General features: G+C 45.5%; 1 protein-coding gene across 2 annotated transcripts in view; it reads right to left on the reverse strand.

Annotated features, from left to right (window-relative positions):
• The window catches only part of HECW2 (HECT, C2 and WW domain containing E3 ubiquitin protein ligase 2), a 176462-nt gene that overhangs the window by 54780 nt on the left and 105907 nt on the right, over positions 1–15775 (reverse strand). For both annotated transcript variants that reach the window (XM_075430809.1, XM_075430811.1), the window contains exons 5-9: positions 12174–12249; positions 10155–10324; positions 7518–7660; positions 4054–4154; positions 1036–2373 (exon numbers count right to left, since the gene is read on the reverse strand). In XM_075430809.1, coding sequence (XP_075286924.1) covers positions 1036–2373; positions 4054–4154; positions 7518–7660; positions 10155–10324; positions 12174–12249 — 1828 coding nt within the window. The remainder of the gene's footprint in view (positions 1–1035; positions 2374–4053; positions 4155–7517; positions 7661–10154; positions 10325–12173; positions 12250–15775) is intronic.

Here is a 15775-nt window from a genome sequence, read left to right on the forward strand (position 1 = left end):
GACCTGCTGCAAGAGCGGGCGGCGAAGCTGCCCGTTGACCATTGACCTTCCTTGCTGCAGCCACGCTGATCTGCAAGACACAGCGCAACCGGACGCCCAACAAAAACAGAGTCCCAAATGTCTAGAAAATTAGGTGAAAGAACATATTGGCAGTATTTGAGATGAATACCAAAATTACTCTTTCCAAATCAAAGAGCCGTTTATGAAGAGAAGGAATTAACAGATCCCCAGACTTTTGAAATGTCACGAAAAAGACACTCGGAAATCCCGTCTGATTGCCCCCACTCCATTAGATTCACTTCAGTCCCGGAAGAAACTGAAAGGATAATCCACTGTGAAATGTGCGTGGAAACCATCCCTTCGGGATACATTTCTACTTTTAGTGATTTCGGTGAGACATAAAATTCTCAACTGTTAGAATAATTTTACAACTGGTAAGAGCTTCACAGTGCCAACTCGAGTAGCACACTCCTCCGCTCCCACGGTTCCAGCTGTGCTAGGATGGCTCTACACAGACAAGGGACTGGGAAAGGCAAGAGACACAGCCTGAGGTGTGACCAAAAAACAATTCTGCTCTGTTTTCCCCCCTTTCTTTTGATTACCTTTATGTTTTAATGCTAATATATGCATATGTTTTATTCCCCCTATAAACATGCCAAAGAAAAGACCCAAATATAAGTTGTAGTTTGCATTTCATGGTTTTGGATTATTTCCCCCCTATTACCATTTTGATTAACAAGCAGGGTCATACTGTGGAATTCTTTTCTCCTCCTCATCCTCCATTACCCTCTCAAGAATTAAAATATATCCAGTTTCAAAATAAACATGTCTTGGATATTTCAGGTTTGATTTTTTGTTAAGTCACAAACCCCAAGAGTCTCTTGAAGAAGTGAATAATCAAAAAGCAACAACAAAAAAATGGAAATATAATGAAACTGAGAAATGAAGATCCTTATTTTCAGACATTAATATCTAAAAATCATTTTTACTGACCGCAGCACGGTCACCTCAGGAAGTGCCTCCTGCAGTTCTTACCTCCAGTCGCTCCTTCTGCCTGCGCTGTGGCACCCTCGCAAGCTGCCTGGGCTCCTTGGGTTTCTTCATCCTGAGACTGGCTCCTGGCAGCCGCCGCCTGCAGGCTGCCTCTTCTTCGCCAGACGTCCGCTTGCTCTTGGTCTTGTAACTCACCTGCCTCAGGCTCCTGTGCTTCCTCCCGAGGCAGCTGTACCGCAGGCAGAGAACCAGAAGGACTTGCAGAGTCCTGTGTTTCCGCACCCGGCTCCATTCTAGCCGCATCGGTGGCACAAGCTCCCTCCTCCTCCTCCTGAGAAGAAAAGGCTGGAGTCTCGGGAAACCTGGCGCTTTCACAAGGAGAACACCGCATTTCAACCGAGGAACGCCGCACCGTCACGCTTTCGTTGCAAGAGCTGTCTGCCCCTTCCGCATCGCTCTCGCCTTCTGGCCGGGTACTGGCCTCGCTGACGCTTTCCGTGCGAGCAGGATCACTCTGCTCGGTTTCTGATGACATCTGGGAAGGTTCAGACCCTTGATCGACGGACTCCGTTTCACTAACGCCCCTTCTGCTCCCAGCAGCGGTATCGGCAGCTCCTGCGTCCGCACTGCCTGGAGGGTGCTCTGCCTCCCGAGCAGCACTCGACTCGCTGCCAGCCTGGTCTGCCGGTCCTTCGCTTGGAGAACCTTGCAGGCTTCCGCCTCCTGCTAACTGTGTCTGCAGAAGCTCTGGGAGGGTCTCCTGCTGGTCATCAGCTGATGGTAAAGCAGCTTCAGAGGCTGAAACGTTTTCATTCTCTGCAGGCCCTTGCATTACCTGATCCGATGAGTAACTCAAACCATTTCTTTCAACATTTCTGGTAGCACCATTAAGCATTACTAAGCCACCATCATCTTCCAGTGAAGATGGAAAACCCAAGTCTTGGTGTAGCTCATGCTCCTCTTCGTCTGAGTCAATGTGAAGCATAGCATTAAGTCTCGTGTCAGTAGGGAAGCTACTCCTCAGTTTTGGGGAGGCTCCACGTGGACGCTCACCACAGGCAGACGTCCCGGGCCTGGGATGATTATTGTGTCCTATTGCATCCAGATAGTCATTCAGTGAGTCCTGGCGACCTCTGGTAGGTGACGACCTTGAAGCACCAGAGGTCAACTCATCCTGGTCCGTTTCCAGAGTTCTACTAGTCCTGAAAGGGTGTCTCAGGATGGTTTCTCCAGAAGATTCCTCGAGGACTGGACCATTGGAACACACTGTGGACGTATCGTGATGCCCTGTGGGCATGTCCTCATCGTCGGAGGGGCTCCCCAAGTCTCCATTTACAGAGTTCACTCCTAGCAAAGTGCCGACTGTTTCCGGCGAAGCATCTGCAGAGACACAAAGACTGGACATGAAACACAATGCAGCAACAGACAGTTCATTCTACTTGGTCTACATCATGGAAGATCACAGAAGTGATGTAAAAATACAAATCTTTCACTGGAACGGGTTGCCCAGAGAGGTAGTGGAGGCCCCATCCCTGGAAATATTCAAGCCCAGGTTGGACAGGGCTCTGAGCACCCTGATCTCGTTAGTGGTGTCCCTGCTCACTGCAGGGGGGTTGGACTAGATGACCTCTAGGGGTTCCTTCCAACCCAAAACTTTCTATGATTCTATGATTCTATGTTTGCTTATTTCTATCAGACAACTAAGGGAAGAAAACACAATTAAAACAACAGAGGCTTCTACAGCATTGTAAGAGCAATTACAGAACCTTCTTTGCACAAGTCTATACTATTTTGTAGGACGTACAAAATGCAAGGAGTGTGAAGCAGGACTTCAAAGCACTCCCATATTGCTTTCAAAAGACAGAGCACTGCCAAGCACCTTGCCAAACTGTCAGTAAAACCAGCCTCACAACCAAGAAATAGTTTTGTAGAGGGTATCGCTCGTATCCAAAGGTAGGATTTACACAAAGCTGGTCACAGACACCAGCTGTCACGACAACCTCAGCAGCATGCAATCCAGCATCTGAGACCACAGGAGGAATCACAAATTGTGTACAGACACCAAGTTACATACACAACATTTATTTTCCATTACTTTATAGGACTTTTCCACTCTAAAGAACGGGAATCTACCTAAGCAAAGTTCATGAGGTATTAGGTATACTACGGTAACACATATAAAAGGGAAATGAAAACAAGCCATCTCATTTGAGAGATAAGATGGTAACTCCCCACACGGGAATTAACCGGTCCAGATGTGTCTGTGAACGTCTGCAAAAAAACTAGCAGCGAAGCCTGTGAACTGGAGGGCCTGGCAACAAACAGCACTGAAGACAAGCATTTTTTTAATAGTGACAGAGCAAAAATAATAATGAGATACAGGACTACATGGCTACAAAAAGAGGCAAGAAGGTTGTAGCCAGTTAAAAGATAGCGCAATACCTCCCTACCAAAGAGATGATACCAAGTCGAGTGAAGGAGAATCTAAGGCCATAAACACGTAAAAAGACACACACGATGCGACAGGCGTGCAACTGCACAGCCACGTTCTGCCAGCTGCCTTCCAAACAGGAGCAAAGGGAAATAAAAGAATTGGAATGGAAGCATGTATTGTCACAGCCCAGCAGATACTGCTGGTGCCAAGCAGGACAGAGTCCTGTCCAAGGGGGACAAGGCCAGCGGGCTCTGCGTGTACACGAGCAGAGGAGGAGAGCACAGGTGGAACCCTGCAGGGCTTATCTCAGCCCAAGGTGTGACAGAGCGAAGAGAAAGAATGAATGCCATTACCCAATCTATTCCATAAACTGAGACTCATAAGTAGATTCATCTAAAATCTATCTAACAACACGAAAACAACATGGTAAGTGTTGGTGTTTTAGAATTATCATCTCCAAAGCAGTACCTGACATATCTAAACTCTCAATCCCAATAGAAAAAAAAAAAAATCTATAATAGAGGCACTGTACACAAATGAGAAACTATATTATCACAGAAAATCCTACACACAGAAACTCTCTCCATACAACTATCTGGAGGTCCCCATCACTGACAAATTCTCACCTTCGTGAACAGAAGATGTGATTTCCACTTTGAACTGGAGATACCCACTTACGTGATCAGCCGGGAGCCTTCTGCCGAGATTATAGCTGAGAACCTGATCTCTGCAAAAACAATTTTAACGAGTTTTATTCTTCCAGTGTTTTGTATCAGAGGCTTTTATCAGATAAGAGTCAGCGTGACAGAATATAATTTCTGTTAGAATCTCAAAATCAGCCACATACTGTGGCGTGTATGGAAAAGCACAGACACCAGCAATGCTGTAAAATACCTTTAGTTAACAGATAAAACAGCCCCACAAATTACTTTCGAACATTTCCAAACACAAAATGTGCCCCAGCAATTCTTACACATCACCAAATCTCTTCTTGAGCCCTAAAGAAATCCAATTGCAAAGGATCCCCTTTCCCCTAGCCTCCTCCTTCCCCCGACCCAAGGCATGTTTTACCATTAACAAAACCTTTCATTTTTTAAACCCCTCCGTACCCCTGGGGTTTTTACCATATATAAAACTTCCCAGGTAGCTTCTGCATGTTTTAATTCTCATCCACTAAAGCCCTGCTGCATTCCTGTTTAGAAAAGCTATTAACACTTGGATTTAACTTCAAATTCGTTCTTCAGGGTTACTGAATTCAGCGCGACTCGGACTTGATGAAGCACCTGCACCAGCCTGAGACGTCGGATCAGCTCCTAGGCTACACGCTGTTGTTAGACACAGCCAGGACGCAAACCCCCAGCCCCGCTCAGCACAGCCGGGACAGCTGAAGGGAGACGAGGGGGCTGCTGAAGACCTCCACAGGGAATTATTGCTATTTATGCAAACAAATTTATACTGGTATAAACACTTCTCCCTTTCTGGCAGCACTCCCTCTGCAATGTGAGTGACGGACTAAAATGAATGCCAGGTCATTACTGAAACAAGCTGCAGCAGTTGGCATCCAAACATCAGCTTCTAGCAAAACAAGTCCTGAGTGGAGATCATAAGGCCAAGCAGCCTTCTCACGTTGTTCTACGGGCCACAGAACATCAAATTACTATAGCAGCACCTCCAGGACCTGTCACAGATTCACCGCTCTGTGCTCCAAAGACACTTCTCAGCTAGACCCAGGGTGTCCTCAGCAGCTTGCCATTTGAGATTTCCAGTGTATAAGGTTCATATCACTCTAGACCATTTGAAATTAGAGAAAGCCACGACACGAATAAAGTCTGCTCTGTATTCAGCTGAATCCATACGAGATGATTCTCATGCTCACTTGTCATATATTCCATGAAATTCAAAGCCGCTTGGCCATTTTGTTACGCAAACTTTTGAGCTATGCCGACAGCTACAAGCTGGGCAGAATTTTAGTGCAGTCTGTCTAAAAATGGCTGGTTTTGCACTTTACCTTCTCATTCATTAATACTGATCATTAATAGAGGACGGGCAAGTTAGGCATATGGTGTACTGTAAGACCTTGGACTTTGTTCGTGTAATTTTTCAGGTTCACATCTTAACCCAGCAGAGGATTTCAGCAGTCCTTGACGCCACCAAAATGAAGAAGAAGAAAGTGAGGATGTTTTACTTGCTTGGCCAAAACCAAAACACAAGAGAATTAGCACTGATTCTATGTTTGGGACATTTCTGCTTCATGTCTATATTAACCACTCCTTTACTTTGCCAGACTTCTGGTGGCCTGTTGTCTGTCTTCACAATGTCCAGGAAAAAGGAACCCTGACAGCTGACTGTCATGCAAAAACTATAAATAGACAAATCAATCACAGATGTAGAGACAAAAATACCTGCAAGACTGATTTCATGTCAGTTCTAATAGCTGGATGGCAAAATCAAACTGAATACTTACCTATATTCTCGCTACGTATTTATTATACAGCCCTTCCTTTAATAAAAAGATTTTGCATCTCAAATATACAGAGCCGAAGTGGGGAGCAGAAAGCAGGAAACGTCTTCCAGAATACCGATTTGAAAACACCTAGACAAGAACTGGTGAACACAGCAAACGGGTCATTTCCAGACCTCACAGCACCAGGAATCCCAGGGCAGAAACACGCTCTGGGGTTTAGCACGGAAATGAGCAGCCTGAACCAGGCTTTGAAACCAGCCTGTATCAAGGTGCTGTCTTTGAGTCTATAGCAGTGTGCAAATTCTTTAGAACAAGCTGCTTGCTCAACTTACCACAACTCACTGAAATTCAAAGGTGAAGCATTTCTTAGAAAAGTGAGATTGTATCTACACCTGAACCGCTCTCGGATACCACCACAAAACAAATGGGCAAGGTTGGTGTTTGGGATTTTTTTAAAATAAAATCTGTATCAGAAAACATCATCAAATTTTAAGCTACTCTTGCAATTTTACTCTTACTTTACTTACCAACGTAATCAACATTTTTGAAACTTAAAGCTGAAAACTGGTTTCAAACTGAATTTGATTTTCTCCATTTATGCTACTTGTTACTTCGACGGGAGTATCTGTGACAAAGGAGGCCGGTCGTTCATACCCTGCTTTCTGTGCAAAGGCGTGATGACACTGCCATGCACGTCAGCTTTCGGGGAGGAATACCTGCATTTTACTTCATCATTCCTCACGGGCCTCATCCAGTAGCCTTCTGAAGTTAATGGAGACACACCAACTTCAGCAGACTTCGAGTTAGGTCAGTTCGGTTCCTCCCGTTGTCTTTCAAGGAATTACTTGTTCTAATTTGTCAAATATAACATATATAGGTAAAAAGATTTTAAGAAAATCACCCAGTCTCAGGCTCTTCTCAGTGCATGTGGCTGTAGAAAGGACTCACCAGATCATCTACTTGACTACAGTATGGTCACCTCCAGTAACCATCAGGAAGTATGAAACATCTTAAAAATTTCTAAGTGACTTGCATCATTCTATCAGAACAGTAAGCTATCAAGAAATGAACAGAGATTTTTTGAAATAGCACAGCACGTGAATTTTGAGTACCATCAGTGCACTACTCATAGAAAAAGGCAATTTTAATTGCGTAGTACCACCAGCACTCTGAGAAATAAGGAGTCCCAGCCTTGCAGTTCTGGCCTGTTAGCTGAGCAGATATTAAATCTCTGACTGTTAAGCTGACAATTAAAAACACTTGAACCGTAAAAGAAGTGAGACAGTAAAATCTGCTTCTTCTAAAAAATTTGCACACAATCATGTATTACTGTAACAATGCCTTGTTTCTTGATGAGCTAGCCAGAGGGTAACGTTTTCTGTGAGGGTAACATTTTTTGTGTGAAGAAATTCAGCTAAAAACAAATTATATATACACAAACATGGGTATGTGCATTCAGAACAGGGTGAGAAATGCTGATGTTTTCCAGTCGGGCAATAAGGCCATTAAAATTTCTACTGAATTTCCTACTACGGATGCAGCAGAAGCTCGCGGCTCTGCACCAGGATCCTAGATGCTGAGTCTCCCTGACCAACAGACGTTAGCCTTCAGAACGTGTTCATTTACCCAATGGCATGTCTCTCCAATAGTCTCTGGACTGGTATGGTTAACTTCCCAAGAAAGCGCTTGATGATCGGACGACTCTTGGCAAATTTGTCTTTAACCTCAATTTCCAGGACATCTGTTAGAAGTGCAACAAAAGAATATTTCTGGAAGGAAAAAACATATTTGACACCATATCAATACACCTTTACTTAGAAAGTGTGTACCCACATACTACTAGCATGCAGTGAACTCTGAAAGCAATGATTGATGACAGCAGCTTCCACACTGCAAAATAATGTCAGCATCATTTCTTAAGCACTGCATTTCCGTACACGTAACCGGCCTCTCAGGAAACCCACACTCTTTCACTCTTCCTCGAAAATGATTGCTCAGTAAGAAACTGCACTGGATAAAAGCTCTTTCCTCACCTACATCAGCAAGGAGAAAGCAATGCATGGTAGTGCTTGCTCCAATGTGGACAGTAGGAAGCAAGGAGAGCAGGAACCCTTGCTGTGCTGGGCCAGGTTACAGGAGAGGAGCCAGGTCAGGGAGGAGGGAGGAGGAAGGCCTCTCACTCCAGGCTGCGCTCAGTGAGCTGCCCTTCCAGCACCACGCTTTGCATTAATGTTTTGTAGGCAGGACAGGAAGCTAAAAGGGCAATGTGTACACAGTATTTTCAGGAGCACTACAACTAAAGGAGGAGAATATAGATTTTCGCCTAAAGTTCAGCCAGCATCTCAGCAAGCTCCAACAGAATGTTTTTCTGCACTTGGGGCCTTCAAACAACATGGTGCTAATTTATAACAGGCTTCCTGTTGTCTGGTAAGATCTTTCTGCCACCTGTCCCTACGAGGGAACGCTATCACAGTTACTCTCGTCAGCCTAGCACCAAGTTTCATGCAGTTTATGAACACTGACTTCATCTTTGTGGTACAGGGCAAAGGTATGAGCAGGCTTGCTGGCATACAGACACGCACACACACAGAACGTGATAACAAATTCCCTTAGGAAAGAAAGCTGAGGAACCAAAGATCTTTGTTTTTTCCTCTAGATTTTAAGATATTTCAAACAAACAAACAAAAAAGTATCTTACAACCTACTCGGAAAAGCCGAGGTCACCTGGTTATACTTTCACTATCTGCCACCTTTCAGATCTCCCAGCAAATCACAACCCGAGTACAATGCCTAACGCACTTCTGGCGAGACAGCTAACGAAGGATGGAACAAGGAACAAACGAAGGAACAACTCTTCAGTTCAGCTGTAGACATCAGCTAAATATATTCAAAAACAGCAATTAAATTGGGTTAGGAATAAAACCGCTTTCTCATGCTGGGCAACTGTCAGAGCTGGGTTCCTTTGATAAACAGAACTTAAAAATTTGTCACTCTCTGTTTGCTATAAAATTGCAAATTATTTTGCAGAAAGGGGTTGATGTAAAGCAGGACCAATTCTGCACCACTGGGACAGCACGTGTAACGGGATCATACGCTGCTGTCGTCAGAGCATTGCTTCAGGGAAGACACTGCAGTGAAAGCAAGCTGGTATAATGTGCACACCACTCATCATTAGCACTTGTCTAATAAGCTTCAAAACCAAGGAGAACTGGAGGAGAAAAGAGGGGAAAATTAAGAGTAGATTTTCTTCCTATCTACTGGATAGATGATTGGACAGAGAGAAGGATGAAGAATCAATTTAGAGATTAGAACTCTGATTTTTTTTTTTTAGTATTTTAAGACTTGCACACATCTGCAGTCTCTCCCACAACCAAGCACCCCAGAGCAGCGCTAATGCTGGCTCTGTTCTGTTCAGTTTTACTACGATTTGTGGGAACATTTTCCAAAGCCCACCCCATTCTCCAGTCCTCCTACAGCAGGCATTAACTTTCAGCACAGTACAGGCCTCTGCTCATTAGAAAACAGGCACAGGTAAGAATGCTGCTCGCCAGTCCCGAAAGGGTTATGGACTTGTGTCAGCGTTTCCACCTCGTTTCCCACATAAACACTTCTCTTCAAAGGCACAGCCTGGCTCTTCGTGCTCACAGACAGTGGTGGGACGGAGCTCCTTCTCCATGATCAGCCCAGCTTACCCAGCAACACCAACACACCTGGCCTCTGCCAAGCTGCCTTGTTTGGCCCCTTGCTGAGCGGCGCTGCGATGCCTCCCCGGGCTTTCCCTCCTCCAGCAGCGCACGCAGAGCCTGCTCCGAGGAGCATCCCCTCTGCCTGACACGACGGAGAGCCTGCCTCCTGCTACGCGCACGGAGAGCGTCACTGTCGCCATCACCGAGCGTAAACCCTCACTTACTGCACCTTTTCTTAACGGGTCTTCTCGCAACATGTAATCCATCTTGATTAATTTATTTTTGCAGTTTCATGAAACCTGCAGGGCTGCTGAGCGAGTTCAACTCTCGTTAGCAGAGAAGGGAATGAAAACCTCACAGCAGTGCAGCTTAAATACATAGCTTAAATACGCAGCTGATAGCGGTTTCTATCCAACAACAGGGTTCCTAAAATAACTACAATTTCTGTGTCAGTGTAAATAACTAGCTACAAAGTCAGCTCAGAGCCTTCCGAGAGCAAAGACCACCCCATAAAGAGAAAATACAAGCCCGGTACACTGTGTCGGCTGGCAGACAGCTCTCAGAAGGGACACGTTACCTCTCTGTGCCACACCGGATTGGTTGTGTTGCTGATGATAGTCGACCTTCTTTCCTGGCCGTGATGAGCAAACGTAGGGAATGTACTTTTCTTGCCCGGCTGAATGGACATCTTTAGATAAGGATCAGGGTTGAAGAACATGCCTTTTTTAAGCCCAACTGCTCTAATATCTACAAAGCAAAACAAGAAGGAAGGAAAAAGGAATTGAGTAAGTTAAAGCTAGTTCACAAAGTAGCGCATTCCTAAAATATTACCCAGGAAATCGATTCACCATCAACTACTAAATAAAGCAACTTCAAGTCACCCCTACGTTAACTGTATCCAGCGTACAGAGACAGTTACAGCAGGAAGTCCAGTGTTTTCCCAAGGGAACAAAGGGAGGAGAGGCATCAACATCCTCATTTACCTTCCAGCCTCCAGTCAAATGTAAAACAAGAAGCATGGACCTGTAACTCACCTACAAATGTTTTTCTCAGTGAGTAAGGTATTTCCACTCTTAAACAGAAAAACCAAAACCCACAAAAAGCCCATTAACAGTACTTGCTCTGTTTCTGGGTAAGGGGCTAAGATTAAAAACTGCATGGGAGGTCACGTAGTGAACGCGCACTTTCCCGAAGTCGAGACTTCGATCAACGTAACTTCAAACAGTCATTCTCCAGGCTGCTCTGGACGGTGATGCACGCTTTCTCCCAACTTAGAAGACGACAACGTCTCAACAGTCTCACGCAACAGGAGGCCAAGTTTGCAGAAAACTCTTCCTTCTTCCTAGGCAAACCTCAGTACTTGCAGCCCTTGTGACTTCTAACAATAAACAATATTTTCCTCTGGTGCGTATTCTCATGCCTAAGGACTTTAAGAGCTTCAACAAGTAGAAAGAGGGTTGGGGTGTTGTTTTAATACAATGACTACTCCTCTGTTTTGGTTTGCTGAATCACAAGATTTTTGTGTCTTTCTCCATCAGGTACCCCAACACACTGCATGTGGTCTTCATGACTCTAACGCAAGGGGCATGTACATCCTTAGATGTGCAGTTTACACGCACAGGCAAAATTCACTGCACTAAGATGAAATGCCACGCCTGTGGATTCAGTAAAAAAAAAAAAAAAAATCCTACCCAATGTTCAAAATTAAGCCACACAGTAGAAATACCATGAAATACAGGGTAACTGCGTTTAAAAGCAACGACTTATCACGTGCAAACGAGCAACCAAAAAGTGTTCCAGGAAATGCGTTAGATCTATCAGTCAATACACCTTTCAAAATTAATTTACAGGACTCCTCAGGCTGAGTCATAACCTTCTACTCAACACAACAGGTTTTTGGAATTCACAAACCAGTTGTTTTCATAGTACTCTACCTGAGTCTATACAACCTAGCAGCTCTATCCCAGGTACCTGCTCAAAGACCATCTCCAAAAGCAGAGTTTTTCTCTGCTCTCCCCCTACAATCTCTCAATGATTTCACTGTCAGCTCATCAAGATTCAGAAGCAAATTTTTTCTGTCTTCGCTCAAACTGAATATGCTTTAGTCTCACAGAAGACTTCCTGGGAAATAAAGTGCTAATTCAAACAAGTGAAGCTGGTAGACTGTACCCCTACAGCTATTTTGCTGTAGTGACAGCTTAGCTCTGTTACAAGAGTTTTTTTCCCTTTTAAACCATCATTTGCAGCCATTGCTTTCTTACTCCTTCAAAGTGACGGAACCAGCTTGCATTTCATTCAGAGGCTAAGTTTTTTCACTCTTCAGTCTGAGAGGAACCGTCCCCTGTGCAAACTGGAAATTTCTCCAAATTTTTCGTGCTGGGATCCATCAAACCGATTTCTTTCACTCCTGGAGATTCACGATGCTGGCTTGTTTTCAACAAAGAGAAGTTCTACAGAAATGGCATCCTTCAAGCCACTAGAGTGTGCTCCTACAGCGGCTACTGAAGAAAAGCCTTCTATCTTTCATGTTATTTAAAACAGCTATTCATTTTTTTTAAAACAATAATTCGTAAGACAGAGTAGTGTTGTATTTTACCTGATAGGGTAAAGCTGACCAACTTCCGAGAGTGCTGGGCTCCAGAAGCACCTTCATCCGTGCCTTCTACTCCCATCTGAGGAGGAGAAAAAAACCGAGAGATACCACAGAAGTTTTCATCTGCTCTGTATGTGCCGAGGATGATAACACAACTGTAAGGTAGTACGCAGGGGAAGAACCTGACCAACTACTGCCTATTGCCACGGGCAGGCAAAGCTACAGCATTTATTGCTAAGAAAATATCTGTTACTTGCGCTACGCAGTGCTAATGCACCAGTACTTGGAATTTTCCAGAGAGAACACGTATAGGCTAACACACGTGCAGACACTACTAATCAGAGAAAAGGAGGCTCTGTTTCCTTACAGGCTTCCCTTCTGTGAAACACAACCAACCGTAGGGATGGGTGACACACAGCAAAGCCCCGCGCTGGCCAGTGGCAGCTTGGGTAACTTTCCTCACCTTCCACAAACAGGTAACTTGCTGTGCAACAAGAAAAGCAAAGCGATCAAAGCGAGACTAACAACAGCCTTCAGATCTAGGAACCAAAGCTCTTTCCAACAGAAAAGCAGGTCAGATAATTCAATATGCATGTGGTCTAAAAGCTTACGCTTCACAGATTTTCAGGTTTGGTTTCCACTGAAATCCCTCCTTAGCTAAAGCACTGCTTCAAAATAAAAAAGTTGCTCGTGTATCAATGTCTAGCTCTTTCAAACGGCAGAAGAATTTGTCTTTCAAGACAGAGCTGTGCACGCAGCTGAGCAATCTACCACGAAGACACCAACGGAGCTATGGCTCTGCAGGCAGGCAGTGCGCTCCCTCCCAGGCAGCAGAGGCGACCCAGCCCGACGGAAACGCTTCGGCCAAACGCGGCGCTGGGGACTGCTGCTAAGGGCGGGACAGGGAGTCGCCTGATCTACCGAACTACTGAAAAAAATAAGCTGAATAAAAACCCCCACATCTCTGTGTGTAGGTGAAGGATGCAAAGCAGCTTTCAGCAGCTGAACAGTGACTGGATTGATAAACGATTTCTGGAGCCACCGTAGCTGCGAGGAACCAACTCTGCATTAACTAAAAAAGTAATAATTCCTTCTTATCTTCCTTTCAGTTATTCAGTATCATTAGCTTTCAAATATTTCCCACAATGATCAGCAAGCACATGGGAATTCCACTGGAATTAGCAACCACCCAGAATTTCTCCGGTTGCAAAACTCTCCTACTTCACACGTCACAAGCAGTCACACAGAGCGATGAAGCAACAGCGATGACGCTGATGCCTGACGTCCCCACGGGCCTCGGTGGTCTGGCGAGGGATCACAGCGAGCCAGCAAGCGCCCTCGCTCACCAGCCAGCCCCTTCCCTTCCACTCCCTCGCTGCTGGCTGCAGGACGCGCCCGGGGCTCAGGGCAAGGGCTTCTCACCGGAGCGCTCCGAGCTGTCGCTTCCCCACGCAGCACGACATCCTTACGCCAGCGGCTTCGCACGGACACGCACGCGGTGACAGCTGGCAGTCACGTTACGAGGGCATCAACAGCAAGGGGCGAATTCCAGCCGGGTCGGTGCCCCCTGCTCTGCAGAGATTCCCTGGAAGCGGCACGGGGCGCAGCCCCGGGGAGGGCGATGCTGCCCAGGCGAGGCCAGAGGAACGCTCCGCATTTCAGTGGACTCTTCCGGGCTTCTTCTAACGTCCATGGTTATCTTGCTAGAAGTGTTAGTCATCAACACAAAAAGGCCTTCCTCATTCTACACCTATTTTTCTGCTACATCCCTGACTCTGCCTGAACAATACCGTTTAATTGCTAATGGTTACTTCATTTTATAGAAAACAGGATTTACCCACACCTCAGCTATAATAGAAAGAATTGTAACAGCGTTCCCTAGCACTTCCAAGGTTTAGCTATATAACCTTTCCCTGTCCCATTATGATCCAAACAGCAATTTCAATTTTTCTGTGCCAAGGACAACACTTCATCCCAGCACACGCGCTTAGGTTTTGGCGCGACAAAGGCTGCCTCCGGTGCAGCGCAGTGTTGCTCCGTGCTAGGTCAGCCCCTGCATTTCCACTAGCTCCAATGAACACCACAGAGCGTTAGTTGCTTATCCAAAGATGGATGGAAACGCCTGGTGCGATGCGCCGTCGGCAGGAGGAAAACCAGCAACACCAAGTGTCCCACCACACCACGGAAAGCGAGGACACAGGATGATCCAAGCAAGCAGGCAACTTATCGCAGCTAAAAAAACCAGAGCGGGCACACCCCTGACTCTCACCGCTTCCACGAACAGCATTTCTGCACCAACAGACACCAGCAATGCCAAGAGAACAAAGTCTCCTCTACTGCACCGTGCTTAAGCTCAACCCCACAACCGTGGAGATGGCGCGAGGTATGGCCATTTCTCAGTAGGCACAGACCTGTGTAACTAACCCAAGACGGTGTTTCTAGGGAGTCTCATCTGAGCTGTCATACGACATTCTCATCCGCACTCTCAGTGCAACAAACCCCCCTGATACTAAACTACACCTTCTAGCAGGTGTGTAAATCCTACACAGTACCCAGGACCCTGCGCTGCCTTTCAAAGGAAAGAAATTTAACCAGCGACAGCCGGTTAACCCCTCACGCTTGACCAATGGCTCTGAAAGACAGGTCTCCTGGTAGCCACCAAGGACATCACTGCGTGTTCAGAGACAGATGCTCAGATGTCCTTCCGTGCAACGAATCTCAAAAGTATCGGTGGCCAGCACGACAAGCTCCAGAAAACACCCAAGTTCAAACCGTTTGCCCACCCAACATAACCATTCTGCGCCGCAGTAACTGTGTGGCGCAGCACATAGCCCATTTTTAGGGTTATTTTGAGGTGCGTTTTTTCCTTTGTTCAAAATCAGGCTACCTTACTGTCTTTAGTTTATAAATTGAAGACAGTGGCTGCCAAGCTCATTAACACGTTTTCTTCTGTAAAACACCAAGAGTTCATCTGCCTGCTGTGAAACGGTATCATTCGTAGTCAGATCTGACAAAGATCTGACAAATAAACAATGCTATCAGCTAGGTCTGTAATTCCAAGAGAAAGAAAACCACATTTGCTATGATGAGACACAAAGCCTCGCCGAGCGCATACAGTTCCATCCAGCCACAGCACGCACTTGTAGACGACGTACAACGCTGCGAGAGGGCAGGGTCAGAAGAAAAGCTGTTCAGCCGCAGTAACTCGTGCCCTGCGGTGCCTTCAGCACGGCAGTTGCCAGGACACCATCCTGACAGACGTGATCGCAAACATTTGGCAGCCAACATCCATGAAGGGAACGCACCGAAACTCCACGTCAGCTGAAGAGCTGCCCTATTAGATACTTTGCTTCCATCAAAAGCACCTGGATCCAAGTCTGGAAGGCTCTTCTTCCACTACTTATTTAAGCAACTAAAAAAATCTCCTCTAAAACTTTCAGTGTTTCAAAAGAACAAGTCTCATAATGAAAGCACAGTAAGACAACAATAATTCTCAACAGTCAGAGAATTACTAAATTTCCATGGTATATGAACACTCCAAAAAAATCAGTAATTTTTGCAAGAGCAGAGTTTCATACAGTTATATTTTTGTATTATGAATTACT

Source organism: Opisthocomus hoazin, chromosome 9 (assembly GCF_030867145.1).
Source record: "Opisthocomus hoazin isolate bOpiHoa1 chromosome 9, bOpiHoa1.hap1, whole genome shotgun sequence".
Lineage (NCBI taxonomy): Eukaryota > Metazoa > Chordata > Aves > Opisthocomiformes > Opisthocomidae > Opisthocomus > Opisthocomus hoazin.